General features: G+C 39.7%; 1 protein-coding gene across 3 annotated transcripts in view; it reads left to right on the top strand.

The window, feature by feature from the left end:
* Window positions 1–24359, top strand: part of MPDZ (multiple PDZ domain crumbs cell polarity complex component) — a 137309-nt gene that overhangs the window by 102072 nt on the left and 10878 nt on the right. For 2 of the 3 annotated variants that reach the window (XM_036260789.1, XM_036260788.1), the window contains 11 exons: window positions 5575–5734; window positions 7588–7784; window positions 8983–9074; window positions 9293–9383; window positions 11648–11728; window positions 17240–17332; window positions 17420–17494; window positions 18805–18979; window positions 20972–21117; window positions 22057–22140; window positions 22347–22540. In XM_036260789.1, the coding sequence (XP_036116682.1) occupies window positions 5575–5734; window positions 7588–7784; window positions 8983–9074; window positions 9293–9383; window positions 11648–11728; window positions 17240–17332; window positions 17420–17494; window positions 18805–18979; window positions 20972–21117; window positions 22057–22140; window positions 22347–22540 (1388 nt within the window). Of the gene's footprint in view, window positions 1–2530; window positions 2630–5574; window positions 5735–7587; window positions 7785–8982; window positions 9075–9292; window positions 9384–11647; window positions 11729–17239; window positions 17333–17419; window positions 17495–18804; window positions 18980–20971; window positions 21118–22056; window positions 22141–22346; window positions 22541–24359 lie in introns of all 3 variants that reach the window. The other variant, XM_036260787.1, reaches the window with a different exon arrangement.

The raw sequence follows: 24359 nt of genomic DNA, 5'->3' as shown, positions 1-24359 counted from the left end.
TTAAGCTAAAGGAATTTGAGAAAAGGCAGTTGCTGGAGTGACTTTGACTTCCCTCTTCTCCCCTGAAGCAGCTTGTGAGATCCTCATGTGAGAGGTGGTACCTGGTGGGAAGGAGCACCCTTATCTCCACAGATGGAGGGATGCTGAGAGGAACCTGAATGGATAGACTGGGCTACGTTCCTCCCAGTTCACTCCACTGGCTCATATCCTGTTGTCCCATAATACCTTCCATGACTACCCACTCTTCATCCATCCTCCTCTAAAAATACTCAGGTTCAACTGCTTCTGTGGTTCTTTATTTCCTCATGAAGGTTCCCTGACACATAGAAGTTATATTAAATTAGTATGTATACTTTTCTCTGTTAATCTGTTTCTTATTACAGAGATCCAGCTGCGAATCTAAGCTGCACACAGGAAATTTTTTTCTTTCTCTACATATGCATTTTGTTTTGGAAAATTAGAATTAACTTTGCATTTGAAATGAGATATACTTGGTATTCAGTGATTTACTTCCATGTGGAAATAAATCGAGTCTCCCATAATCTAAAGGAAAAAAAATTACAAATATCTAAGAGTCTCTTAATGGTAAAAGTTTTATTTGTGGATGGAATAAAGCTTTAAATAAATCTTCTACATAGAACGAAAAGCCAGTCTTTGGCTCTTTAGACTGTTCAAGAACCAGAACTTCCCAGAACTGGCCTGATTATCCTGCCAGTGTGACACTCAGAATTCAGCCCAACTCACCGTCACAGGGGAGGGTGGGCCTGTGGGGGTGGGCCTTAGAATGTTCTAGAATGTTCTTCTCTTCCCTGTGCTGCTGCTTACTTAATAACAGTTCTTTTTTTTTTCAGCCCTTGGAACTATAAACAGGAGTTTCATCATTGATTTTTTTTTAAAATAAATATAGTCTGTTTCTATCAATCTCTCCCTAATAACAGGGTGATCTACCGTTTCCCTTGCTGTGCTCATGTTGTACTTTTATATTCTGTCCTCAGGGCCAAATTCTAATCCTGTAAGAGCTACAAATAAAAATAAAAATAAAAAACTAGAGCTTTCTACATATTCTGTTTCTTGCCATTATGGTTTTGTTTTATATTATTCTACAGAATTATAAAGGAAATCCAAAACCAAAAAAATTCCACGTATGAGGATTAGAAATAATCTCTGCCTTCCGTAGCACTGATTTTTTTGCCTCGGAAATGTTTTTCTTCTCTGCCTAGTCATTTCTTCCATGGCAGTGTATGGTCACGTTCCTTGGCATTTGTGATCTCCTCTTTTGTAAAGCAGGAGTTGACATTTTCGACCAAAAAGCAGAGCACAAGTTGAGATGAGCAGAAATGTCATTGAGCCGTTTCTTTCTCCTGTCTTCTCTCTGTGGAAAACATTGTGGAAGAGCAGATTGCCGGGTGATGTGGCACAAGCTTCCCTACGGGCCCACTGCGGGAGGATGGTCTTTCCAGAGGGTCTCCCAGGCAGGCAGCGCAGTGTCACGTGACAGCCTCCCGCGGCCAAAGCGACCAGTAGAGTTTTTTATAGAGAGGAGTAACACAAACATTTCACTGGAGCCAAATGAATTTTAAATGTCTGCAGTTCCCCCTGAAAGATGTAGTCAATAAAGATAGCGGGTATGAAGAAAATTTATTGTGCTAAGGAAATTGCTTTTCTTTTTCTTTTCTTTTTTTTTTAAACTATGAAAATGCTAAATTCTATCTGGCAGTCATCCTGCCTTTAATATATATATTCAAAGGCAGTAGCCCTAGCTGGGTGTGTCACAGGCAAGCCACAAAACCAGGAGAGACACTAAGGCAGGACTTCAGATATTATTCAGAGCCTCATAAATTCCCCCAATAATGTGGGAACTTTTATAGAAAATTAAAAAAATATATATCAATGTCTCTATTCCACAAAAAAGTGGGCAGAAATAGAGAACACTACTGTACAGTGGTTCATTGTTGATTTTATTTTTTTAATTGAAAAATACTATTGATCGTAAGCAATCTTAATATCTAGTTGAAGTACGAAAAGTTTCCTTACTGGGAAATAAGATAAAAGACTGATAATGAAGGTTACCAAAGAACTAGGAGACAAATGTTTAATTTGCATTGGGGAACAGATAGACTATTCTTTTGTTTTACAAAAAAGTATAACTTGCTTTTAAATGTAAATTTAAAAACTTATTATTTTAATTTTAAAACAGTGACTGATATGCATGGAACATGTATTACTGTATAAAGTACAAATATATGTGCTTCTTATTGATAGTGAAAGACATTCAGTGAAAATAAAAGAAACGGGAGATCCCTTTGACAGACTCCCTTTCCTTTGTGGTTTGTGGCCAGGTTGAGATAAAAGTGTAGATTCAGGTCACTAGACATAAACCTTTCATTCCAGACGTTTAATAAGATGTTATTAATACTAGATCTGACAGTCTAGTTTTACAGTTATTCGAATCAGTAAGTACTGTGTTCTTAAAACTGAGTTGTTTGGGATACATTTCTTTGCGCTCAGCGCCTCTTATGTTTCCTTTTAGAAATCCCCCTTGCCTTCCCTGCCGCACAACCTTTACCCTAAGTACAACTTCAGCAGCACTAACCCATTTGCTGATTCTCTGCAGTTCATCGCTGACAAGGTTGGATAATGCCCATTGTCTTGCCATTGCCTTTTGCAAACATTTTGTTCTGTGTTACTGCTGTGCCTTTGTCCCAGTTCACTGTTTACTACGTTTGGGCAGGGGAAAAAAGTACAACTGTGTGTTTGGAGTGGGCATGTAATTCCTTTCTTAAGCACATTTTCTTGCCAGAGCATTTTTATATGAAATTAGATGGCCCTTCTGAAGAGTAAGGGAGAATTGTGAGTCCAGTGTCTTTTCTGTATTTTGGTGTGAGTTAAATGTTCCGATATTTAAGTTTTTGTTAGTTGCCAATTATATGGACTACTGTCACACATAATTTATTTAAAACCTTGTATTGGTTTAACTCTCTCTAGACCTATACAAGGTGGTCCTAAAAGCTCTCCTGTGAGTTCATCACTCCACAGAAAATTGTGTATGTACAGAAGTCTGTTGAATATTCATACAGTGCGTCCACATAAATGCCAGAATTGGGAAACTTGTAACTGCTTAAATGCTTGTAAATCTGTACTTGGATATTCTCATGTCTGATGGATTTATAACTCCAAAATTGAAACAAAAACGTACAAGAACTAATATACTATAATTTGATCATTAAAAGGAAGAAAGCTGTGAACAGTTTCCTTCAGGAAGCATTTTATGAATATTCATTGGAATTTCATGTTATTGTAATGAGGAAAACCCAAGATGATGTATCTGAAGGAATATGTTTTCTGTTACTGTAGGAATTACAGAATTCAAGTAGCGTTACCTTCCATTGTTCCCCAACTAACCCTTTTGCTCCCACACCATTTAAGGTTTGTCTAGTGTGAAGTTGTAAGTGGTGTGCTGCAGTGTGCTGTGTGTGTACATTACGCTTGTGTGCATACATGGCATGGAGTGATTTCAAGTGCACTTTGCGTTTTTGCCAGTGAAAACTAAATCTTAAAGAGTTATATTTTTATGAACAAATTTTAAGAAGTGTCAGCAACAAGCTAATTATATGATCTTAGTGAGAATGAGGATTTTAGGAGTAGTAAAATAGAACACCTAACTGCCTTTAGGCTTGTATTAGTTTTATGACTCATCAGCTATGGTAGGGCCCCATTCTAGTTTACTCTCAGTATAAAAATGTGCTTAAGATCCTGAAAAGTTTGTAGAAAAGCAGGTTTTGTTTGTTTGTTTTTAAGGAAAATAACAGCTCAGAAAAGTTATACAGTAAGTAATATCTATAAAATTTGTACCCATCAATTTATTACAATTTGGGAAGTTTAGATTAGATTTTGTTCTACTTTTTAGAAATGAAATGAGCTTAATTCATGCTTGCTAACATTTTCTGTTGTTACAGAGAAGTAAATTTAAATTACGTGTTTTCCTCTAACTTAGTATGTTTAATGAACCTTGATTGGGTCAAATGAAATTTTTTGTTCACTTTTTATTTGTACATTATTAATTTGAGAGTTTTATGGGCCAGCATTTGGGAAGATAACAAGTATGTTCACTAGTAATTCTTATCTGTTTGGCCAGTGGCATGTAAACTGAATATTTTAATACAGTACGTTCTGTAACTTGAAAATCTGTTGCCCTTTAAGTCTCTATCAATCAGCTTTCCTGTGCTTTGCCAGAAAAATAGTAATTCATGTTTATTATTATCATTGTGGGGTAGCTTAGAATCCTGAAGTGCTTTGTGAATCATCAAAGAAAGATTACATTCAGTGCCATATAGTTTTAGTATTAGGTATAGTTTGTGGTATTCTGATTCTTGACAGGAATTAATGATCCCTAGGTACTTGTGCCTGTCATTTAGTATGTTCTGTAAGAAGATTTTTCATTTTGAATCAGTCTTTTTTTCCAAATATACACACGTAAAATGAAACGTGTATTAGAGGGATTTTTGTGTGGATTGATAGATAACATAAAGAAGGATAGGCAAATGTAGGTTCAGGGGATGAGGGATAGTGTCATACCAGGGTTAGAACTTTAGCTGGGTGGGTATCTTTGACCCTCGAATTAGGTACTTACTGTAGCTTTACTATGGATTATTGGAGGAAACAACCTGGTATAATGGAAAGTGCATTGGATTAGGTTAAGAATGAAGCAAAAAGAACTCTAGTACCACTGTGTGGTGTTAAACAAAATCTTTCATTTTTGATGGTCTCAGGTTATTAATCTGCAAAATGAAAGTGACTTAAGGTCCTTTTAAACTCTAATACTCTGTTTGATTATCTGTAACTCGAAGATACCAAGTCCCTTTTTTGGATTAGGGCCTATGTGACGACAGCAAGTGTACCATACTTTGGGCTTATGTAAGGTATTCACCCACGTTTCTCATCCTCCTTGCAAGCTGCCTTGCAAGGGAACGATGGCATCCCTCAGAACCAGCCTCAGACCCGAGTCTGTGTGTCCTGTGCTAACATGCTGGGTCCCTGGGAGACGAACCTGCATGTGTCATGCTCATTTTCATGGATTTGGAGAGAGGATTCGGGTAGCAATAAAAAATTATTTACATGTAGTCTCACCAGTAACCTTTACACTTTTTTGGTTCTTTGATTAACTTTTTTCTTCTAGTTTCTTAGAAGACTTCTTAGACTCCCCCTCTCCCCCCTCAAAAATCTTGCCTGGACCCCTGGACATTAATGATAACTTTTGAATGAAATTTGTTTTCCAAAAGGGGAAGTTTGTATAATTTTTCATCTTAAGTATTTAAGCCTGAAAATTGAATAGTTCATTACCTTAAAATACCAAATAACAATTTAGTGCATTGTTTTCTGAACATACCACTTTGTTTTTGTAAGTTTTACCTGAATCCTGTCTGCCATTTTATAAATACACATACAGTTTCCCCATTATTTATGTCAGATATTTTAAAGCCAATTTTTTGTTTTTGACATTATTTTTTAATTTCTTTTCCTTAACTTTTCCCCCTTAATCTGCACATGCCCACTGCATTCCTCTTGTCCCCACAGGCACCCAGTCAGTCAGAAGCAGAGCCAGAAAAGGCTCCATTGTGTAGTGAGCCTCTGCCCCCTCCTTCCGCGTTTGCAGAAATGAGCAGTGATCACGCCCAGTCATCCGCAGGCAAAATCTCAGAAGTGGACAAAGAGGATGAGTTTGGTTACAGCTGGAGTAAGTTGTCTTTCTGTAATGCATTTAATTATAAGAGGTATTAAAATAGCTCCGTGTTTCCCAAGGCTTACGCCCTGGATGAATAAGGAATGTTTTAGCTTTAGTTATAAATACTGCAATTTTGTGTGGAAAAAATTATTGTTTGTTTTTGCTTGAATACAGCACACATTCCCAAGGCATGAAGTCATTTTCCTCCTTTCCTTCAAGCCTGCATTCCTGGTAAAGCCCACTTTGCCATTTATATGAGAACTAAAGGGGGCAGGGCTCGCTCGCAGAAGCTAGTACTGGCTCAGCCGCCTTCTGAGTTTTTTTCCCCCCAGATTTTAATTTATTGGGGTGACATTGGTTAATAAAATTATACTGGTTTCGGGTATAGTGGTGGGAATTAAAAATGGAACTGCCTTCCGATCCTCCTTGGAGTCTCGAGCAGGTCATCTCCCCTTTCTAGGCCTCAGATTCCTCCGATTGTTGTTGATACTATGCCTTGAAGGTTGGTGTTTTCTCTACTAAGAAAACTTTGGGCATTTGGCAACTTGTTTAACCACCTCTAAGTTTTAGCTTAGTGATTTATCCCTCTTTTTAAAATGCAGTTTTTCCTTCCAGTTTCCGACACTAAATTAGATGATGTCTCAGCACTGCTAAGCACAGCTCCCGGAGCACAGGGAGCATTCAGAGCAGCTGCTCTTAGGGTCATCGGGTGCCTCTGTTCTCTGAGGAAATAGACCGTTTTACAGGGAAATATCGAAAATTCAGCCAAAAGTTATGTCAGTGCTTTAAAAGTTTTATTTTTAAAATATAATTATTTCTTTTAAGAAAGCTGTGGCAAGCTTTTCAAAAGGAAAGAATATAAAAGTTGTGTTACTAGATTCTAGAAGGATGCAGGAAATGGCAGTATATGAAATTGATCCAGTTAAGAATCTATGGCATCAGCCATATAATAACATTTTCTAAAAGGTGAATTGTAAAATTTACAGTTCTCAGTCTGTTTTCAATGAAATTAGAGCATATTGCTGATTTACCAAGGTGGCCAGAACGTACTCTGAGGAAAACATTAAATGGAATGTTTCAGTTACCTATTGTCATGCCACAAGCTACCCAAAACTTCATGGCTTGAGAAAGCAGTTTCGTATTAATCTGTCAAGGTGCTGTGGTTGACAGGCCTCTACCGTGGCTCATTCATGTGCCTGGCACTTAGGTAGTGCTGCTTCTGGCTGATTCCTCATCAAGGCCTGTGGCACCGGTCACTGACATTCAGCCATGCCTTCTCAGATTAAAGAATGCATTCTAACTCTTGAACATGTAGGATTGGGAAATACGAATGGTCTCATCTACTTAGGACATATGTCCCATAGTTGGGACAGGTACGTTGGTTTGCCCTGACCTGCAAGCTCTGTGCGTTAACAAAGCCCATTCCCTTGATTCTGGATGTACGGACCACGCAACCGCCCAATGTGATGTGACACGCAGTGGAAATTTTCCTGTGGGAGAAAAGCTTCCGCTGACCAGTCAAGATGAATACTATGGATACTCTGTTTTCTTCTGCAAATGATAAATCACGTTTCTGTTTTAATCACAGTCTGAGAGTTTGTTAATGTGAATTGCTCTTGGAGCTGATCACCCAGGTAAACTGATTAATCAGACCCTGTAATCTCTGCACCCCGATGCAAAGAAATTCCTCAAAGTTTAGGTATTCCAGGAAACCCAGGTGGCCAGTCCATTTAGTTTTTCTTAACTGCCGAGCATTGTTTTCGTACAAATAATGCCCTTTTGAGGCTATTTTAAGTAACCTTCTATAATGACGTATTTGACTGGGAATTAACTCTCAATTCCTATGATCTTGTTGTTGTGTGTAGAAAATATCAGAGAACGTTATGGAGCTCTGACGGGCGAGCTGCATATGATTGAGCTGGAGAAAGGTCGTAGTGGTCTGGGTCTAAGTCTTGCTGGGAACAAAGACCGATCCAGGATGAGTGTCTTTATAGTGGGAATTGATCCCAATGGAGCAGCTGGGAAAGATGGTCGATTGCAGATTGCAGATGAGCTTCTAGAGGTAATTTCTTTTGGAAAATGCTGAACTTACTTTTGCAGAATCGGTGCAGTGGAATCATCAGTTTCTAGAAAATTCACCTGGGCCTCATACGGTGATGGAGAAAACTATCTAATAAAATAGATGCATTACAGAAAATTTGGCACTAAGGAAATCTCTACTAAGTAGAGTCCATGTCCCCATTAACTTCCATTTAAAGGTCATGACTGTGTAGCACCAGAAACAATTTTTGCCCCAAGACAGTAATAAAGATTACACTTCAAAAACATTTTTGTGTGTGTGCTGCATTTTTATTAGGAACTTTTGAAAAGCTATATGACCAATTACTCCCCAGTAATGAGACCGACCCACTGGACATTCTGGAAATTGAATCCCTAATGGTACAAGTGACAGATGTTGGGTGCATGGGGGTCAGAGTTAAAGCTAAGTAACGAAAATAGTAACTCAGCCTGCCAAACAAAATAAATCTGTGGATCATACTTCATAGTGTTTAGAATTATATTTGCTTGTTTTGTTTTGTTTTGCCTTGCCTCCAGGACCGGGATCCACATGTTTTTATACTGCCTTAATAGTTTTTCTTGTACCTTGTGTATTTCTCTATTGGTTAGTAAGGCTCAGTCAGCGTTAGCTGAATGACTGGAGGACAGGCAGTTTCCATTAAGTTCTGTGCTGCATAGACACAGTGTGCTGCCAAATCCTGACTCTACCAGCGTTGCTTCTCCCGGTGCCTGTACCCAGAGGTTGAGTTTTGAGACTAACTAGAAACTGTGACAGTAAGGGACTTCTTGGGATGTTCTGGGAAGGTCACATGTGCTTCCACAGAGTCCTTGCTTTGTACAAAGCACACTGGTGCCTAGTGCCTGCCAGGAAATACTCTCTGCTCTCCTGCCGTCAGTCCAAGCACTGCCTCTTTAGTCCATGGGGTCAGACTGAATGACACCATTTTAATGTTGGCTTCTAATCTGAGATTTTTCTTTGATCACCATGAATTTCAGGTTCATGTTCTAGAAAGGAGATTATATATATATACTAAATATATATACTAAATAGTATATATATACTAAATATATATACTAAATAGTATATAAAACATACTATTTTAAAAGAAGAAAAACCTATATTTCATTAGCTAGATAATAGTATGATAAAAATTTATAGAATTAAAATTCCATTCTCAATTAATGATATTTATTTCCCATAGATCAATGGTCAAATTTTATATGGAAGAAGTCATCAGAATGCATCATCAATCATTAAATGTGCCCCTTCTAAAGTAAAAATAATTTTTATCAGGTGAGCATTTTCTCTTTCTGGCTTACTAAATAGTTTTTGTTAGGCTTTCAATTCTGAGTTCTTTTGAATGAAAGTAAAACTTGTAAGTGTGTAGTGTTGCAGTTCCAGGCCTTTGGGGTTACAGAATTTTCTCTAGTAGTCCTGCTGAGTCTTAAAGTAAAAGATTGAAAATAATATGAATCATTATGATATGATTAGGTCCATGCATTTCCTTTTAGGAATAAAGACGCAGTGAGTCAGATGGCTGTGTGTCCTGGAAATACAGTAGAACCTTCTCCTTCTACCTCAGAGAATCTTCAAAATAAGGAGGTACGTAGCTCGTGTTTGTTTCTCTGGGAAGACTGGATCAATCTGCCAGTTATTAATTCAGCTAACAGTTATAGAACCGTTCCAAGGCTGTCAAAGATAAATAAGTCATAGCCTTGGCCCCCATGGAACTCATAGCCTCATGAAGGAAGCTCACCGCTTACATGAAGCTCCCAGTGGAGTTTACACAGGGAATAGCAAAGGCTGAAGAGGTGTCACTCCGCCTCCGGAGAGAAGGAGAAGACTTGGGCACAAGCATTGCAAGCAGAGGGCGTGGGTTGGGAGTGGAGTGGAAGCAAATGCAGATGATTGAAAACTGAAGGGCATTCTGAACTGTGGGAGGTGGGAAAGGGGAGCTGGTGAGGAAGGTCACTGAGTAGGGAGGGAGGAAGGGTCAGATCATGGGAATATGATGAAGGCTTTGTCTTTGAGGCCATGTTGTTAAGAACTCGGAGTGAGCCCTGGCCAGTTTGGCTCAGCAGTTAGAGCGTCGGCCTGCGGTCCGGAGAGACCCGGGTTCGGTTCCCGCTAAGGGCACGTACTTCGGTTGCAGTTTGTCCCCGGCCCTGGTTGGTCGTGCGGGTGGCAGCCACTCGATGTGTCCCTTCACGTCGATGTTTCTCCCTCTCTCTCTTCCTCTCTCTCCCTCCCATGCTATCTGTACAAAAAATATCCTCGGGTGAGGATAAAAAAAAAAAAAAAAAAAAAGAACTCAGAGTGAGAATTGTAATTTTTAAGACTTCTCTGGAAATTTTGCAGAGAAAAATCAGAGGTTGAGAGAAGTTAAGTTAAAGAGAGTAAAGATATTATTAGAGTAGTTTAGGAGAAAGATAACAAGGTCCTGAACTAATGCAAAGAAAAAAAAAGGAAATGGTTACATCATATGTTTAACACTCAAATTAACATTATTTCATTTCCAACTAAATGTACTCATTGAGGGAAAAATGAGTTGTTGAGAATTTGTTTATCCAACAAATATTTATTGGGTATCTGCCTGATTGCATCAAGTACTGTTCTTTGGGCAGGGAATGGACTGGCGAATGCAGCAGACAAGATGTACAGGGCTTCCAGATGTCTTACTTGGTGACTTGATGGATGGTTGACTTTTACTGAAATAAAAAAAATAAAAAGAGGAACACCTATTTGTAAAAACAGAAGACATGTATTTGAGGCAGCCTAAGAATGAAGTACAGCATACTTAGGTGCAGATTTGGCATGAAAGCTGAGGTACTTGTCTGCAGAGAACATTGAGAGAGAAGAGGCCGGGGTCGGCATTGTGCAGGGTCAGCGTCAGGAAGAGGGCTGACCGAGTGGTTAGCGATGGCGAAGAGCCGGGCAGACACTGCAGAGCAGCTGAGGAGAGCACATTTCAAGAAGGGGCTATTCTCCAACTTTGAACACTGCAAAGAGGTCAAGATGAGTAAAGAAAGTCCACTGGAACTGGCATTTAGGAGATTGTCAGTGATTTTTGATAAAGCAAATGATAGGTAATAAGTTAGGAAAAAGAAGGTTGTGGCTAGAGGGTGACCAAAAAATTGAGAGTTTTTTTTGGTGGAAGTTGTGTTAGGATTTGGAAAAGCTTCGGATGCATATTTCAGATGAATAGAAAGAGGTAATAGAGAAAAGTTTAAAATTAGAGGAACCATGATGGTTATCACTGAGAGAAGGTGTAGGAAAAGAAACACTGTTCCCTAAATAGGCATAAACTTTGGGCTTTATCTACACATCAGACAGACGTAGGAATGACTGTCTCCTTCTTGTGCACTGAGTCAGTGCTCCTAATGGTGAACTGAGTCAAGTGGCTTTTCATGATTATAAAGGAGAAAATTTTATTTTCATATGGGTTGTGCCAAATATGTCCCTTAATAAAATGGAGTATTTTAATAATTTTCAGGTAAAGTATTTAATAGCTCCTAAACTCACTTGATGACTTACACAATAAAGAATAGTGAATGGTACCTCTGCTGGTGTTCTGTGTTTCAGTGAGTTTCACAGTTTGGTAGCTGCGTTGCTACTAGATTTCATTATAGCATAAATCCAGGCAATTTGAAAACCACATTGTGTCTCTGCTCAGAAATAACTGCTGTCTAATCACACCTCATTATTTTGAAGAGAATGTACTGTTCATAAATGTTATAAAATGTTATAAAATAGTAATAATGAATTGCAATATATGAAATATATTTGATTAAGTGGCCCTTATACTTAAACAAACAAAAATACATAATATTCAATTGCTGCTTTTGCCATTTCTTTCCTTCTGTCAGGCTGAACCAAGTGTTACCACCTCGGATGCAGCTGTGGACCTCAGTGCATTTAAAAATGTACAACATTTAGAGCTTCCCAAAGTAAGTGTGCTTTGAAGTGGAGTGAAATGAGGAATACCTCACACCACTGTCTAATGCACTGGTTCTCAAAGTGTGGTCTCCAGACCAAGCAGCATCAGTGTTACCTGACATCTTGTTAGAAATGCAGATGCTAGCCCGGCTGGTGTTTCTCAGTGGTTGGCATCGACCCATGCACCAAGAGGTCAATGGTTTTATTCCCGGTCAGGGCACATGCCCAGGTTGTAGGCCCAGTCCGCAGTGTTGGGCATGCAGGAGGCGGTCGTATCTCTCTCTCTCTCTCTCTCTCTCTCTCTCTCTCTCTCTCTCTCTATATATATATATATATATATATATATATATATATATATGTATGCATGTGTATATATATGTATGTATGTATATGAAATGCAGATGCTTGGGGCTGCTCAGACCTGCTGAATGAGTCACTCTGGGGATGGACCACAGTCTGTTTTGGTGATTCCAATGAATGCCGAGGTGTGAGAATGCTGTGCTAATTATATTTTTAGCAGGGACCCCGCTTTTCCTCCTTTATGGTATCCTGAGGTATGAGATTTCATGGTTCCTCTTTTTGGTTTACCAGGGATCCATCATGGAGGAAATTAAAGAGTAAAGAAATAGTTTTTTTCCTTTATAAAACTGAAAGCTCAAATTCTAGAAATCTCACTGATAGACATCAGTGAGGTGTTTGCTTTTGAAAATATCTGAATCTTACATATAAATGACCACTTTAAAGAAGTGGTTTGCTGGCTAGAAACCTAGCAATGCCCTCAGGTGCTGCAGGCTCATGCTGGACTGCAGTGGACAGTGCATGAACCCTTGTTCATGCAGGAGCAGCGAGAGCAGTGGGTGCTGAGGGAGAAGAGGAAGGAAGGAGGTGGGGGGTAGGAGGATGTTCACTTGAACAGCTGCACACTCCAGCTGTGAGCAATGCAGCATGGTGCTGAAGGGCTGAGCCTCAGAGGCAGTCCCCCAGGGTTGGACCCCTCTTCATCCAGTGTGTCCGTGACACACTGCGTTCTTCCTTTGCCTCGGTTTTCTCAACTATAAATTGGAGATGATAAGATGATCTTTGATGTAGGTAACAGTACAGATTAAATGAGTTGTTTATGAAGTAGTTGGCATAATATGCCTGGCACACGGTCAGACCTTGATAAGCTTTTAGGAGAAAAAAATACTGTGACTTTATTGGTTTCTTTTTTACAATAGATAACCCTGCATATACATTTAAGAGAAGTTCTGTCTCATGGGCAATTTGTGTTGTAGGTAGAAGGAAAAGAACAGCAGTCATTGAGGCTTTTCCTTTTCTACCAAGTCCATACACTCATTCTATTACCATTTAAGAGAACTAATAACACCCTGGCTGGTGGCTTGGTCATCAGAGTGTTGTCCTGTATACCAAAAAGTTGTGTGTTCAACTTCTGGTCAGTGCACATGCCTAGATTGTGGGTTCGATCCCTGGTCAGGGTGCATATGGGAGGCAACCGACTGATATTTCTCTCTCTCTCTCAAAATTAATAAAACATATCCCCAGGTGAAGATTTAAAAAAAGAGAGAGCTGATACCTTCCTTTTTCCCCTACTGATTTCAGGGTTGCATGATCTTTCCCAAATTCCTAATTTATTCTTTATAAGAACCCCCTACTTCATTCAAACTGTCTTGAATCAAGAGCCCATGGAGATTATTTTAAGAATTCATCCTTCCTTGCTTTTACTTATATCAGGATGTCCTTCTGCTTTTTTTATTTTAACTTATCTAAATCCTACATAACTCAAAACCTGGTATAGTTTCACCTCTGTTTATTTTGAAATATTTCTTCAGTATTCTGGCTGAAATGCTAATTCAATTTAACAGACAAACATTTTTGAGTAAAGATTTATTTTTAGCACATTTTGGTGTAGGAAAGCACCTGTCCATGAAAGCGGGTAACAAGCTTACATGATTGCAAAGAGAGATATTTCATATCCACTCTGTTTTATACGGTGAAAGTCTTCAAATACAATCAAGAGTTTTTCTTCTTCTGAATTTTAGGGTATCTTCCAACTTCAAAATAGTTCTTATAATAAGAGTAGTTTGTTTAATTCTACTTTTAGTTCCTGTTAACTCTTTTTTAGCTCCTTAATTATACAACTGTTCCTCCATAAATATATTTTCTTAATTTGTTTCACATTCCCTTTATGGTGGTATTTTAATAACTAGCTCAAAAGAGTGTTTTCTCCTATCTTTTTTTTTTTTTGAGGACTGTTTTGTGGCAGAAGTGAGGTGGAAAGTTGAGCAGTTAGAAAAGAAATTGCATACCTCACACTCTATTATCCTGACTTATCTGTCATCCTATATTTTGGGTATCAATAAATTGTAGAAGTGTATACATTTGTTTCTGTAGTATTCTTAGTGAGATTGGGGCATATTTATACATGCAAATGTGTAGCTTATTGTTCCTTTTAGAACTCTTCCTGTTGCAAATCACAATGAAACTGACTCCATCAGACTTAGGGATTGACAGGCTCAGGACAGTCGATCTCGTGGCTCAGCAGTGCCAGCAGAGCCCGTTCTTTCCTGCCCCTGCCCAGCTACCCACAGTGTTACCTTGACCCCAAGGCTGTCTTCCTCATAGTTTTAGGATGGCGTGAACCGTAGTTGGGGTCCTGGGCTACTTCTTTCACATATAGTTGGAGGATGGGAGAGAGAGTGACTGTCCTAAAATTCTGAGCAAAAGTCCTGAGATCCATCCTAATTGGACCAGTTCAGATCATATACCTACTCCTGAGCTGAGGACTATGGCCACGGAACAGAGTTGTGCAGCCAATTTAAATCATTTCAACTCCATCCTTGGAGCTACTTTTCTATTGCTGCATAGCACATTTTCTCAAAAATTAGCAGTGAAAACAATAGACATTAATTAGTCTCACAGTTTCTGTGGGTCAGGAATTTGGGAGTAGTTCAGCTGGGTGGTCTGATTCAGACTCAATTGTTACAGTTGCCAACAAACTGCCAGGTAGGGCTGCAACTCATCTGCAGGCTTGAGTGGGGCTGGAGGATCCATGTCCAACCAACACAGTTCACTCACATGGCTGTTGGCAAGAGGCCTGTTTCCTCTGCATGGGGCTGCTTGAGTGTTTTCCTGGCACAGCAGCTGGCTTCCCTCAGAGCAAGTGGTCCAAGAGAAAGAGCAAGGAAGAAGCTCGAAGGCCCTTTGACCTACTTGTGAAATGCACATCATCACTTCTGCTTTATTCTGTTTATTACAGTCAAGTCACTAAGTCCAGCCCACACTCAAGAATCCCTTCTTGAGGGGAAGAATATCAAAGGGTTTGTGAACATAGTTGAACACCACCACTAAAAACATAGGCAAAGAGAGCGCAAGAGGGCGAGAGTGTGTGTGTTGTTTGGGGAAGCAGGGAGAGGGGGACCGGATAGTCTCACGAAAACTCTAGGTTTGTACAGAGGAGTAAGATGAGAATGAATATTAGCTAAATAACCAGCAAATGCCCACTGTACTTGTAAAGTACTTTCCTGACCAGTTAAGTAAATAGACAATAATAAAATCAAATCTCAGAATTGAGTACTTACAATCATTGTAGAATATAGCCTATTACTTATTGAAACAGATGTTTCTTTGTAATAATAGGAAAGACCATTAGTGTGGAAAATCCCAAATGGAGGGTAACTAAATTGCTTAGCATGGCCCTGGGATTTTGTCAGTGTGGTAGCACGCAGCCCTTCCTATTCATTAAACCTCATTCTTCGACTACTAGATCAGGGTTCGGGGTTTCAAAATACTGGCATGTTTAAAGAGTTCATCTGAAGTAAATTTGGTTATATCCTGTAGAGTTATTAGCAGAAGGGATGTATGTATAATAACAACACTTGTATAGTGCATCAAGCTTTCAGACCCTTTCTTATTACACTAGATCCTCACAGCAACCTTATTGGGCAAGTATTACTCTTGCTTTGTGGTTTTTAGATAAGAAAGCAGAGGTTTAGAGATGGTAAGTGGCATACCCACATTTCTACAGCTAGGCAGGAAGTCCATTAGAACTGAGCTCTGTTCACCCTAAAAGTGCCGTTTTGTCCCGTACACTTACTGACTGCCCGCGAGAGCGCGGTGGCAGACAGACACGCAGTGTCTGCCGTCAGCGTCAGTAATCCGTCAGAAAAGCCACGGAGCTGGTGGTCTGTAAAATGAGGGAGAAGCCTGCCCGGATGTCATGGTCATTCTTGGTCCTGAATGCCCGACGGCAAGCTCTGGCTCTTGTATGCTTTTCAGAGGATACATGATGAGATTCCCTTTTCTCTTTTTTGCTTTGTTTCCCTGAATGGGGGACTGTAGTGGAAAGGGATCCCAGCTCAAACCAGAATGAAAATGTTCAAAACCCTGTTTTAATTTTATGAATGCAAGTATTAAAAGAAAGGTAAATGCCACCCTGGCCGGTTTGGCTCAGCAGTTAGAGAGTCAGCCTGCGGTCCAGAGAGACCCGGGTTCGGTTCCCGCTAAGGGCATGTACTTCGGTTGCAGTTTGTCCCCGGCCCTGGTTGGTTGTGCGGGTGGCAGCCACTCGATGTGTCCCTTTCACGTCGATGTGTGTCTCTCTCTTCCTCCCTCCCTCCCTCCCTCCCTCCCACCCACTCTTATCTGAACAAAAAATGGAAAAATTTCCTCGGGTGAGGATAAAAAAAAAAAGAAAGGTAAATGCCAATTTTATTGAAAATTTGGTTCAGATAAGAGCATATATGGAAAACACCTTGCCAGGTTTTCCAGGGCAGGTCTTTGGGCTTAGAGTTGAGAGTATTTTCAATTCTTTACCAGATCAAAACCGAGTTCCGGAGAAATCACACTGGGTGCCGAGCCTGAGTAAGGACAGGGCGCGCAGGAGTCACTGCAGACTATCTGCTAAAGAAAGAGGCGCAGAGGTGGCCAGGGGGCCAATCACGGTGGTTTTCTGTAAGCTTGGGTCAGAAGGAGCAAGCAGGGGTACTCTGATTGGTTTTTAATGACTTATTCAGTCAGTCAATTACAGACAAGTGAATTCTCAAACACTGTATGTTTATTGAATTATTGAATGCACTTTTGTTTCCAGGATATTTTGCTAAACTTACTAGAGCTATGTTCCTGGATTTATAGGCTAAAGATACTAGAGTGAGTAGACATATGGAAGAGAGAAAATACAGGGTGGGGCAAAAGTAGGCTTACGGTTGTGAGTGTGCAAAACAGTTTATTCTTGTATTATTATTTACAAATGATTGTATTATTTTCCATAGGCACAACTATAAACCTACTTTTGCCACCCCCTGTATTTGAATAGTTGATGGAGGAGAATTTATTCCCATTAAAAAATTTTGAAAGTTTGCGTAAGAAAAGAAGACATTGTTAGTAGTGGGCATTAGGACAGTTTACATTTCTTTTTTTAACCCCTGGGTAGAAAATGACTTTCAGAAGTTCTGGTGACATGCTGTTCCATTTGTGTAAATTTAATGTTTCAGATTTTCTGAGAAGTCTTGTTTTTATTTCTCTAGGATCAAGGGGGTTTGGGCATTGCTATTAGCGAAGAAGATACACTCAGTGGAGTCATCATCAAGAGTCTAACAGAGCACGGCGTAGCAGCCAAGGTGAGGCCTCACCTCTCTCACGGCAGAAGGCTGTGGAGGGCAAAGTTCCTTCCGCCCCATCACTCACATCTCCATATTTCCATGTAGGACGGACGGCTCAAAGTTGGAGATCAGATCTTGGCTATCGATGATGAGGTGGTTGTTGGTGTTCCTGTTGAAAAGGTACTTTTTCTTTAAAAAAAATGAAAATGATGCTGTGAACCCATCATTGGGCGTAGCTAAAGTGTGTGTGTGTCTTTGTGGCTGGTCTTAGGAATTAGAGCTATGTTGCTATATTAAATAAATACCCTTAAGGAAGAAAAGAGATTATTTGGAATGTCTTCAATTTTATTTTCTATTTTCTAGTCAAGGCAGTGTTGAGCTATTTTCTGTTGCCTGGTAAATTCAGTGTCTAGTGGACATTTTTGATAAATATTATTTCCATTTTCCATAGGAAAAGTTGAAGCCTCTAAACAAAGGTCAACTTGGTGTTAAGACCAATGGGATATTAAAAAAAAAAAATTTTTTTCTTTATTGATTTTAGAGAGGAAGGAGAGGGAGAGAGAGATAGAACATCGTTGAGAGCGAACATCGATTGGCCACCTCCTGCATGCCCCCCACTGGGGATTTGGCCCCCAGCCGGGGCCTGTGTCCTGACCTCTCGGTGCCACACTGGCCGGGAAAGGGACATTTTTTATGAATGTTTGCTCCCATAACCAACCACTATGTACATTGCTTTATAAACAGGTTTTAAGATAAACTCAGTCATTAGATGAGATATAGCCAGCTGAAGTTAGTTTTAAAAAACATGTATAACTTTTATGGGGATAAACAGTTATCTGTACCTGAGTTTCCTCCTCCTCAAAAGTGTTCATAATCCTTAGGAATCTCACGTGAGGCCTTTCATATAGAAGTGCTGGGAAAACTGCTTCTCTTGAGAGTTGGTGTGGAAAGTTTCCATTTCTAGGTTGGCCAGCAAGATTTTTTTATTCAGTTTTAGTAAGTGTATAGGTTGATCCTTTAACTCATGTTGCTGTATTTTAACTTTCCATTTGGCTTGATTTTTTTGTTGCATAGTTTTCCTTATCCTACTTTTAACATAAGTGTTTCTATTTTATTAAAAGTGTTTGTGAAAGCTGCTTCAGATACTCTGTAGGATCAGGATGTGGGCAGAATGCCCCATATATATTCTAAGGTTGTAGTGATCCAAAGAAATGGACAAAACTGATTGTAAATATAAAAAGTTGAAAGCCCTATACTTACATATGGAAGAGTAGTCAGAACTAGCCTTAGAGGCTTTAGTCAATATTAGGCAGTTAAAAAACCATAGCTATTCTTTTCTTGACCCCCTCCAGTCTTGACAAGGAAAGAATTTGCCTCTGACTTTTCTCTCAATCATAGTTTTAGATTCCAACTATGATAGTGACTTATTTGTGTAAATCTGCTAATTTACTTTTGAATTTTGTTTCCCCTCCACACCAACTCCCTGCCAGTTTATTAGCCTTTTGAAAACAGCAAAGACCACAGTGAAACTTACCATTCGTGCTGAGAATCCAGATTCCCAGGCTCTCGCTTCAGCAGCTGGTACAACCAGTGGAGAAAAAAAGAACAGTTCCCAGTCTCCGATGGCACCACCTCCTGGCTCCCCAGAACCTGAGCCCATCCGAAGTAAGGGCTGGTCTCGAGAGCCTGCATGTCTGGCACCCTCGGGCTCAGCAGCGGGTTTCCACTTGGAGCCAGCTGCCTGCCTGGAGCTCAGGGTTTGAAAGGCCACAAGTCAGGGTGCCCTTTGGTGAAAGGATGGTATAAAGAGAGGGAGTACTGACCACTGGGTGGGTGATGTGTGTGCTGTACAGTAATCAGCCTTAGGGCCACCCCCTCTGAGTCTCAGCTTCTTCATCTCTAAAACAAAGGAGGGTACTCTGCTCTCCAAGGATCTTTTGCTAAGGGTACCTTGATTCCAGGTATCTGACTAATGAATTAAAAAACATCATTTTGTACATTTTTTTTTTAATACTGAGCAAGTAATTTAACTTCAGTAAGCCTCAGTGTTCTAAATGGATACACTGTGAAATGGATACAGTGATACACTTCACCAGTGGAATCAACGGTACCCACTGGCACTGCAGGAAACTTGAAAATGCTAGTCATTGCCGTAGGTGTTTGTAGTTGACCTGAGTCCTTTGGATAAAATAGTAGATCCTGTCAAATGAAATGGTTGTATTGGACCATGGGACAACACTTTTTTCTTTTGTATTGTTGGTAAAAGGTAAGACTGAAAAGAGCGAACCCAAAGACCTTTTGGAAATAATTAAATTTACAGTCTTTCATTTTTTTATTAATCCTCACCGAGGATATTTTTCATTGATTTTTTCTTTCATTAAAATACCAGTCTAGTATATTGTGACAAATTATTCTTACCAGTTATCTTTTTAAGAAAAATTATGCTAGTGTTTAATAAAACAATAAATTTCAAACTTCGCAGCATTAAAATAAAAGTACTTAAACACATTTACTTTTTCTCCAGTTGACAGAAAAAAATCTCTTTTGGCTTGTAAACTTAAAACCTTTTGACAGGTTTTTAAGGAAACAGCAGTTTAAAACATTTGTCATGTAGTTGGACAAAAAAATTCTTAAAGTAATACATATCCAATTAAAGTGATTCTTTATTTAGAAAGACTAGGTAATTCACTGAACTGTTAAAAACTTAATGGAAATTTTCTCATTTTTAAATTTTATGTTGATCCCTAAATAACATTGTCTATAAAAATATGAAATGTTAAATGAAAACATAATTTAAAACATCTTTTAAATTTTACACCTGTTCTTACCAGTTCAGGAGCAAGAAAATACTCTGTTTCTGATTTCCTAAAAAGAGCATCTTATCTAAAGCTGCTTTGCCAATGCCCCAGCTTTCCCAAAATATGCTGTTTATTGTATTCTCCTTAGTGCATCATAAAACAGTCTAGGAAGACCAGAATAAAATGAGGTGTGAACTTACATTCACCTTGGTTTTTCATTGTCTATTCTTGTCTATCCAATTATGAGGATATATGTACCAGTATGTAACCTAGGAGTTTATAAAACATCATGTAAAACACAAGAAAGATACTGTGAGTGAGTCTCAGTTGACATTTTATACACTAAGACATTAAGTCCAACTACATAATGCTCCGATTTGATTCCCTAAGAAGAGAGGCTCTAGGATAAGAGGAAAAGGAATCAAAGACACAGAAGCTCTGAAAGGCAGGCACCATGACCACATTGTTCATGTTCTTTGCGTTTTGTGGTCATCCCTGACTGTTTTAGGTCCTGCCACACTTGATTTCATATCATAGGAAGTTTGTTTGGCTCCAGTGAATGTAGAGTATCGGAGCAAAACTAGAGGTTCAGTCCAACTCTCTGTCCTTGTTCCTTTATACATATTTAGCAACCTAAAAAAAAAACAGAATACTGCAGAAAATAATAGATAATTTTGTGCCCACTCTAACAGAGAGGATTTAATTAGGTTTGGTAGTTTAAAATATCGCTGGAAGACTAAGGTGAATTTGAAGTCTTCTTTGTCCCCAGTCTTGGGCCCATTTTCTGCTCCATCTCCCAAAGATAAGCAGCGTGTGAGCTCACTGCTCATGCCTTCTAAACCTTCTTAACTTCTTCTAGGTACAAGCAGGTCGTCAACACCAGCAATCTTTGCTTCTGATCCAGCAACCTGCCCCATCATCCCAGGCTGCGAAACGACGATCGAGATTTCCAAAGGAAGAACAGGCCTGGGCCTGAGCATAGTCGGGGGCTCCGACACTCTGCTGGTGAGGACATGCCCAGAGGCCCTGCGACACAGGCGCCCTCAGCCAGCCCTGGGAGACCATTATCGGGGAGTTTTCTGTCCATTTTATTAAATGGCATATAAAGGCTTAGAAAAGTGTATCATTCCTTGTTATTTTAATTTGTAGGGAAAATATTTAATTGGGTGGGTACTGGGATTTTTATTTTGAGTAAGCCAATTCTGATGTAATAAGATTCTGTTATACTTGTGTTTATGACTTTTAGGTTCGGGATATTTCTATCAGTTCACCAGTCCTTGCTGTAATTTAATTTTCTAAATTTTTTATGACTGGATATGCTGGGTTAGACCCATATTGACAAGAGTCTATGGACAATGTATAGCCAAATTTTTCTCTTTTTAATATTTAATCCTCAATTGAGGATGTGCCTTTTTTCATCAATTTGAGCAAGAGAGAGAGAGAATCCATGTGAGAGAAACAGCAATCAGTTGCTGCCTGTGCTCACCCTGACCCGGGTCGAACCTGCAACCTAGGTATGTGCCTTGACTGGGAATTGAGCCCACACCATTTTGGTGTATGGATGATGCTCCAGCCAACTGAGCCACCCTGCCAAGGCTAGGCAAATTTTTTTAAATGTCAAAAATGCTTTTAAAATCTAATTTCATATGTGGCTAGAAAAGATGATGTATATCTATTATATGTGTGTATGATTTATACATTTAAAAAACTTTTTGTTTAAGCCTCTTTATCATTGGAAAGAAGTATAAGCTTCTTTGAGCCTTTTTAGCAAAAATTATTTTGTTATACTTTTCTTTGAATTTTAGCATGTGACTCAATATGGATCCAGTAGTGTGTAACCCTTATCACTGTCTACAGAGATGCAGTGTGTTTTGATTCCCTTTCTGCTCACCATCCATAGGGCAAATGGGATAAAACATGGGTGTGTCTTGTCTGGGTCTTTAGGGCGCCATTATTATCCATGAGGTTTATGAGGAAGGAGCAGCATGTAAAGATGGAAGACTCTGGGCTGGAGATCAGATTTTAGAGGTACAAGTACTGTGTATTTGACTTTTACTGTTAACAAAGAAAAAGCTACTCTGGGGAGGGTAGTCTTTGTGTGACTGTTTCTGTTTTCCTTTCTCCCTTCCCCTTTCCCCCTCACTTCCCCCCAACTCCTTTTCCTCCCCTCCCCCCTCTTTCTTCACTTTCCTTAACTCACCTGTTTCCTCACTAGCTGTCCCATTTCTGTACAGGTGAATGGCATTGACTTGAGAAAGGCCACACATGATGAAGCAATCAATGTCCTGAGACAGACACCACAGAGAGTGCGCCTGACCCTCTACAGGGATGAGGCCCCATACAAGGAGGAGGATGTGTGTGACACACTCACCATTGAGCTGCACAAGAAGCCAGGGAAAGGCCTGGGGTTAAGTATTGTTGGTAAAAGGTAAGACTGAAAAGGGCGAACCCAAAGACCTTTTGGAAATAATTAAATTTACAGTCTTTCATTTTTTTATTAATCCTCACCGAGGATATTTTTCATTGATTTTTAGACGGAGTGGAAGGGAGAGAGGGAGAGAAAGAAAGAAACGTTGATGGGAGAGAGACACATCAATTGGCTGCCTCCACACAACCCCCACTGGGGCCGGAGATCAAACTGGCAACCCAGGTCCATGCCCTTGACCGGAAATCCAACCCTTGACCCCCTCCAACTCCAAAGCCAAACCAACCAGGGCAATTTACGGTCTTTCAGAGCATATTAACAGTAGTATAATCTTTATCAAAAACTAATGTTCTGCCCTGGCCGGTTTGGCTCAGCGGTTAGAGCGTCGGCCTGCGGTCCGGAGAGACCCGGGTTCGGTTCCCGCTAAGGGCACGTACCTTGGTTGCAGTTTGTCCCCGGCCCTGGTTGGTCGTGCGGGTGGCAGCCACTCGATGTGTCCCTTCACGTCGATGTTTCTGTCTCTCTCTCCCTTCCTCTCTCTCCCTCCCACTCTATCTGTACAAAAAATGGAAAAATATCCTCAAGTGAGGATAAAAAAAAAAAAAAAAAAAAAACTAATGTTCTGTGAGTAGCTATTGTTAGCCCTCTCAGTGTAGAACATCTAAAGATACTGGTTTTGAACTTTTTCAGCCAGTATTTTGTTGCTTTTGAGTACCTGCTATGTGCTAGGAAATATATTAGATTCTGGGGAACAGAGCTAAGTAAAACATGATTCTTGACCTCAGAAAACTCACGGTCTGATAGGTGAGAATTAAATATATTCTTGCAACAAGGAATCTGTTGATGAGTGAAAGAAATGCATTGAGGGGATACATGGATACAAAGGATAAATGGGCCAAATGACACTATTTAAGGAAAGTAGATAAGGAAAACGTCTGTAAAAAGAGGTGACTGAGCTAAAAGTGATCAATGATAGTTTGTTTATGAAAGGGGTGGAGGATGTTCCAGGGAGCATGTCATCAAAAGGGAGACAGTGTGATGTTAGAGGCTGTGGTGGGAGATTGGGGAGTATGCATAAATTCAGTACCACCTTTATTTAAACATTTATATATAAGAAATATTAATGAATATATAGTACAGTAAGTTCCAATACCTTTACTGTAAAGATGGGAACGCAGAGGATCAGATGGTGAAGTGGCTTGAGGTCATGACCTTGGCCAGAACAAGTGATGCAGTTCACCTTTCAGTAACATTTCTAATTACAGTTACCTTTGTGTCTCCATAAGAAGTTGTTGGTTCACTTAGAGTTTTTTGAATGAAAGATTGGAATAAGTTTAGTACTTAGTATTTGTTTGCTTTGCATAAACCTCTCTTGATTGGAAGTTAGATCTGTAATGATTTAAAATAAAAGCACAGCAGGGGTACTTAAGTTTAAGGTAACAAATGGTTTTAGTTTGAGATACACATTTAGTATTCTTTTTTTTTTCCCCCCTCACCTGAGGACATTTCTCCTTTTTTTGTTCAGATAGAGTGGGAGGGAGAGAGAGAGAGAAACATCCATGTGAAAGGGACACATCCAGTGGTTGCCACCCACACGACCCAACCAGGGCCGGGGACAAACCATAACCGAGGTATACGCCCTTAGCGGTAACCGAACCCAGGTCTCTCTGGACTGCAGGCCGACACTCTAACTGCTGAGCCAAACCGGCCAGGGCTGGTATTCATTTTTTATAATGTTAATGATGTTGAGGATAATATCAACATATTTTTATAGGCACAGGTCATCCATTTAAGGCTTCATTGTAATATAGAAAAAACAATA

Source organism: Molossus molossus, unplaced genomic scaffold, assembly GCF_014108415.1.
Source record: "Molossus molossus isolate mMolMol1 unplaced genomic scaffold, mMolMol1.p scaffold_m16_p_14, whole genome shotgun sequence".
Taxonomy (NCBI): domain Eukaryota; kingdom Metazoa; phylum Chordata; class Mammalia; order Chiroptera; family Molossidae; genus Molossus; species Molossus molossus.
Note: the sequence above shows the minus strand (reverse complement) of the source record. Positions and strands in the feature narration are given on the sequence as shown.